A 6,340-nucleotide genomic window follows, 5' to 3' on the forward strand; every position below is an offset into this window, starting at 1 on the left:
TAATAAAAAGAAATTTCAAAGAAATAATAAAAGATGTGTAGGAAGGTTAATAAACAAATATTGAAATTTATAGGCACACCACATCACATCATTGCACTGTTAAATGTCAAGATATGTAGATGTGTTCCATACACGAGGGAGTTCGCGAATGCAAGTTTTTTTGAAAAATTTTTTAGGCGAAGAGATATCTCCAAATCCCACCAACACGGTGGAAGAGTAGAATATTTTTAATAAAAGACTTCTTCTAGTAATAAGTTTGCATTCATAAAAAATATTATTTTTAAATACAAATGATTACCTTGATTATAGGATTTACTCATTAAACTTACGAATGCGAGTTTCTCATGTATTTTCCTATATGAGAGAATACTTGCATATCCTACTAGTATGATGGACGAATTTGGAAAATATCTTCAATAAAAGGTTTTTATTTGACATTATCCAAATGTTATGCCATATATTTTAAAATTGCATCATGTACACGTCACATTACTAAAACTAAATAAAATATGTTAATTTGTTAATAAAATAAAGAATAAAGAAAATAAATAATAATTAAGGAAACATAAAAATAAAATCAATGGTTTAGGCTATACTAGGATAATATATGATTAAATGGTACCGTTCATGGAATAGGCTACACGAGGGTGCTAATCCTTCCCTGTGTATAATCGTATTCCTGAATTTAACTCTAAAAATTTACAGACCAATTTAGTGTTCTTTAGACGGACCTAAAATCAATTTAGGATTCTGTCGAATAGAACAAATTTAATAGGTAGCTAACGCATTTAAATAAAAAAAATTGGTGGCTATTCCTTAAGTTTTCTACGTCTAGCTCGAGTTCTCAGACTTGCACATTACGATAAGGATAGACAAAGTTTATAATATTAAAACTAGTAGAAACACACAATGGTGTTCTACAATAAAAAAAAATCCAATTATTCTTTTTTCTTTGCTAAAATTTGTAAGAGAAATATGATGTTTTTCTCCTCCTTAGAATCTATAAAAGAAAGCTAAATCCTTCTCTTCTCTTTCTTAGAATATATAAGGAAAGTTGATTCTCTTTTCTTCCCTAAAATCTGTAAGAGAAATCTGATGGTGTTGAATTTTATTTACAAACAACAATAAATTTTCTCTTCACATTTTTCACATTTTTGAAAATTCAAGATTACTTAAAAAATGAATTTTAGAAGAGAAATGGGAATATGCAAACATGGAGAGAACATTTTGACTATAAGATACATTGGATTTAGAGAATGCTGAAGAAAGTGATTTTTTTTTTTAATTAGGAAGGATGGCTTTAATTACGAAGATTAAAAAAATGGTCATCAATTAAGGAACAATGGTAATAAGTTTGAAGCAATTTTTTTTTAATTTTTTGTTTCAAATCCCAAATCAATAATTTTTAAACATTTGGATGGATAAAAAGAAAAAAACTTAATTCTTAGTTAATAAATTGTGATACCACATCATCTACCATGTGGTATTGATGTCATCAAGATGATACGTTAATATGTCACATGGAAGATGATGTGGTATTGACTAATTTTTGTTAGTCAATCGTTAGTGTGAGAAACTTATTTGATTTAATATAAAAATTTAAGGGCTTATTTGAAAACAATAAAAAGATAAAGGTTAAATTGACTTTTTTGATATAATTCGAAGCCTTATTTGCTTACTTAACCTTCTAAATGATTATGATTATTTTATATAATTTTTAAAATAAAATTATTAATTTTTATTTTTCTTTAACTTCATTGTTACTGTATAGATATTTAAAAAATGAACTTAATAAATAATAATTAGAAATAAAAATAAATGCAAAGCACAATGAAACAGAACAAAAATGGGTAGGCCACAGCCCATGTAACCCGTCTATGCAGATTGGGCCTACTTTGGGTTGAGTCCACTATGAGCTGGACCTCAGGGGGGCCTATAAAGGTCAAACCCCGGGTCGGATCTGGCGCGGCGGGTCTCTCTTCTCTCTCTCTCCTTTTTTAAGTGATATGGCGCCGTTTGACGCTGTTCTTTCTGCCTTCCTGTTCCTTCTGTTTTTATCCTTTCCTTCTTGCGAAACAGCGTCGTATCATTTCCTGTTCCCTGCTTTGGTTAGCCGATCGGCCAGACCATTTGCCGAACGTGGAGCATGAGCCACTGCCCATCTTCGCAGTTCCCTAAACCCGTGGTGGAAATTGCGAAAATCCTGGATTAGACCCTGACATTGAAGGTTCCATTAATTCCTCTGACATTGAAGGTTCCATTATTGTTTTGAAGGTTTGGCTCTTCTTTTCTCTCTCTCTCTTTCATCATCCATGACAATATATTTTATCTTTTCAATTAGCTAAACGATTTCAAATTTTTCTATGGTTTTCTGATGAATATATTGACGAATATTATATGCTTAAGTTTGTTAATTTACCCTTTTCTGTTTGCTGTTCAACTTTTGTTTAGGGTTTTGGAAAGGATAGGCAGGAGAAGATATATTTGGTTTTTTTTTTTAAGCTAGAGTCGTTAGGGTCAATCCTTTAGGTGATTAAGAGGTCAATATTGTGGCATCAAGATGTTGGGAATTGTTTGTATAAGTATAATTATCAGCTGATGCATGCTGGGAATTGTTTGCATAATAACCTGTTTGCGCAGCATCACCATCCTCATATTACACACCATACTTCATTGTGTTTCATGTAAGACAGTAATGCTTAGCGATCTTCAATTGTGTCAGCACCACTAACATTTTATAACAACTTATATTTAGTTTCTTTTTAAATTGTGTTGTAGTATCAATGTTGAGTTTGCGCTTGAAGAAGTAACAATATTATTGTTATTTCAAAAAAGGCATAATGTTTTAGAAAGTCTCCGATTCCGCTGGCTGAAGATAATATAAGGTTTCCAATTCTTAATGTAATCTTTTTCTTGGGTTACGTTGTTTCATCACTTTAACAACTGGGGTTTTGCATATGAATATTGGGGTTTCTTTGCAGCTCTATAGCTCCCAAAATATGGGGAGTAAAACCAAGAAGAAACATATAGATGAGACACCCAGTTCCTCTTCATCTCCATCAACCTCAGACTACTCTGAATCATCTCCAGAGAGGCGTCACCGGCACCGGAAAGACCGGCGTAGGAAGGATGGGAGTTCAAGGAGAGAGAAAGAGAGAAAAAGAGAGAAAAGAAAGAGGAAAGAGAAAGAAAGGGAGAGAAAAAGGAGGAAACTGAGGAGAGAGGATAGAAGGAAGAAGAAAAGGCATTATCAGTCTGATTCTGAATCTGAGTCGGGTCCCGATTGTGGGTCTGGGTCTGATTCTGAGGGTGATAGAGGGCGGGTTGATCCCCAAGTAGTTGTTGAAGAGATGTTGAAGGAGTTTCCTAATGTTGGAAATGATTTGAAACAGGTAATTGCTGATTTTGTTTGATTATCATTTTGTTGCTTCATTGTGAACTACTTAGAATTTGTGAAATAAATGGTGTAGCCTAAACAAATAGATATGCCAGCAAACATGCTTTGTTTAATGTTATCATTTAGATTTTTTTTTTATTCTTTGCAGTTGCAATTACTCATGGTAGTTGGTTGTTGGTATAAGTGTGAATTGACTGTTGGGCTAGCAGTAAGACAACTTAGTAAAAGGATATAGTTTCTTTTTCCATTTTTGTGCTTAATCTTTTTCTGATGGGAATGATAGTCAATTGTTTTGGTTGAAGTGAAGTCTGTTGTTTTTTTATTATGGTTATTATTAATTTGAGTCTTCTTATTAATTTTTATGCCCAATTCTTTTACATTCCTTTTTTTTTTCCTTGTTATCCCAACATCAATGTAAAGAACTTATGTTTTACGTTTTTCTTGTCCTTGTTTGATATTCGTTTTCAACCTAGCTTCTTCAAATGATTGATGATGGGCAAGCAGTTGACATAAAGGGCATATCTGAAAGGTCGTTGAATAAGCATTTGAAGAAGCTGTTCCTCTCTTTAAACTTAAAGGAAAATGGTGATAGAGTCTTTTTACTATCTTCAAATGCTCACCCCACCTTGGATGTTGTGGGTCATTTGATTCAGACTCATGCAGAACCTAAAGAGCAACAGCCTAAAAGTTCTGTTTCAGTGAAGGATGCACCCTCAATTCCAGAGCATGCTGAATGTAGCCAAGTAATGGATGAAAATAATTCAGACAGAGATGATTCTGCTAATCTTAAAAGAAGGTGATTATTGAAATTTGTTCTCTATGTTTTTATTTTTCTATTTCTATTAGAAGCTATAAACTTGACCAATCTGTTGAAAACAGAATGAATTTTTTCCTTTTGTTTCATATTGTGGCCTACTGGGTCTTGGGCTACAAAATACAAGAGAGCTATCTTTCATCCAATAAACTCCACACCACATTCCTAAACCTCAAATATGAGACTTCCAAGTTGGAGTCTCTAGTTCAAACCGTTGGATGTTTTAGGGATAAAATGAGATGACTATGGTTAATAGAAAATTTACCTTAATTATAAATATCTGAAAATGAACTAACGGAAAAGAAAAGAAGAGAGAAAACATGCAACAAGAATTGCCTCTATTTGACCAATACTCATGGATGCCTTATTTTCCCTTTTTCTATTTCAAAATTGCAATTAAACATAATAGAAATTTAACTGGGATATTCTGAAAAGAGTGAAGAGAAAAATATCCAGCAATTGATGTGTCACCTTTAGACTAAAAGCATTTATGTGTTGCCACCTTGAGGTCATTGTCTAAACTTTTAGGTATGGGTGTGATTCTGGTTTGCATATTATATATTTTACCTAAGCTAACAAGAAAACATTTTGTTAAAATGAAATGGCCAGAGTAGTCAAAGCTGTGGGAGTTAAACTCTGTAGTTTCCTGCGTAATTATCAGATATGCCTGATACTTAAGTGTGTAGAAAACACATGTAAACGAAAACCTTCTATCATAAGGAAATATAAAAGACTAAGCAATATTTATTTTAACCTTTTTATGGTCCTGATTGCTCTAGCATCTAATGATGACTATAATTTCAGATTTTCTTGACATATTTATGTTGTTGTTGTTTTACCTTGGTGATCTGTATATTGATTAACCTTGAGATTATTCTTTAATGTTGTTAAACTCAGTAGCAGAATTCTCATTGCAATCTTTAAGCTGGATTTGTAATGTTTTTTGCAGATGCATGAGATTACTTGTGTCAATATCTAACCTCATAATGCTTTCATTTTGTGGCAGGGTGATTGGCCCTGCAATGCCCTCAGCCGAGCTACTTGCTGCAGCAGCCAAATTAACAGAGGCCCAAGCTGAGCTCAGGTATTATAAACTACAAAAGTTTTTTGCTCACATATTTATTGGTGACATTGTTTCTGGCAAATTTGAATTTTAGTTGTTTTGGTTCTATTTAAGACTTTGGTTTGCATATTTTTCAAACATATTTGGCTAAATGCTCATTTTAGGATTTAACATTTGTCAAATTTTTTATTCCAGGATGTAACCTTTTGAGCTTTATCCATTTAAGGAAAATTGATGACAAAAGTCAGCAAATATAGTTAATATGACTGAGAGTTACTACGTAACGGTAATTTTTAACAAATATATATTTGAATTCCTTAATTGTATAAATGGTTCTTTACTAACTGCTATCATAAATTTTCCTTAAATAGATAAAATCAAAAAGATCACATCCTAATTTGCACGAAATAATAGGTTGAATCCTGAAATGAAAATTTGACAAATGTTATATCCTAAAATAAGCATTTAGCCAATTTATTTCATATATCCATATTTTGTATCAAAATGTTAATACTGGCTTTTATGACTTTGCTTTTGTGTTCTTTTCACAAATTAATTCAGAGAAGCTGAGTTGGAGGAAGATAATGAACTATTTATTGGACCTCCACCACCTGCTCTGGTTGCTGAGGCTGAATCTGCAAATGAAGCAGAGCGTTTTGAAGAGGTTTCAAAAATTTTACTACTTACCTATCTTATTCAGATTTAACTATATCTATGATTGGTAGAGATATATCTATTGCAACCTTAAACCTTTCACTTGGAATGTGAAATTTTCCTGTCATGTGGTCTTTTAGGAACCTCTTACAGATTTATTGCCTTGTGGTTCTTTTCCCATCCTTCTAACTTGCTCTCTTAGGTTTGTTTGTGTTAATCATCTAGGTTATACTGAAAATGATCCTAAATTCTTGAAGGGCATTTTGTCAATTACTTATGCGTTGTGGAAAGGAGGGATACATGGTGGCTTGTGTCTGTTTAATTGAGTAGCTTCTGATTCATTATAGAAGACCATTGCCAATAAAATGAAATTAATTTCAAAAATTGGTTCATCTCGTTCATTTTTTTGGGG

General features: G+C 32.5%; 1 protein-coding gene across 2 annotated transcripts in view; it reads left to right on the forward strand.

The window, feature by feature from the left end:
• Positions 1 to 2,037: 2,037 nt before the first annotated feature.
• LOC110419880 (DNAJ heat shock N-terminal domain-containing protein) overlaps positions 2,038 to 6,340 on the forward strand; it is a 10,488-nt gene continuing 6,185 nt past the window's right edge. Inside the window, exons 1-6 of one of the 2 annotated variants that reach the window (XM_021433010.1) lie at positions 2,038 to 2,274; positions 2,779 to 2,885; positions 2,982 to 3,392; positions 3,871 to 4,193; positions 5,218 to 5,295; positions 5,836 to 5,938. In XM_021433010.1, the coding sequence (XP_021288685.1) occupies positions 3,000 to 3,392; positions 3,871 to 4,193; positions 5,218 to 5,295; positions 5,836 to 5,938 (897 nt within the window). In that variant the 5' untranslated portion in view covers positions 2,038 to 2,274; positions 2,779 to 2,885; positions 2,982 to 2,999. The remainder of the gene's footprint in view (positions 2,275 to 2,778; positions 2,886 to 2,981; positions 3,393 to 3,870; positions 4,194 to 5,217; positions 5,296 to 5,835; positions 5,939 to 6,340) is intronic. The other variant, XM_021433009.1, reaches the window with a different exon arrangement.

The sequence above is a fragment of the Theobroma umbraticum genome, unplaced genomic scaffold, assembly GCF_002168275.2.
Source record: "Theobroma umbraticum cultivar Fairchild unplaced genomic scaffold, ASM216827v3 scaffold_67.0, whole genome shotgun sequence".
In the NCBI taxonomy this organism is placed as follows: Eukaryota; Viridiplantae; Streptophyta; class Magnoliopsida; order Malvales; family Malvaceae; genus Theobroma; species Theobroma umbraticum.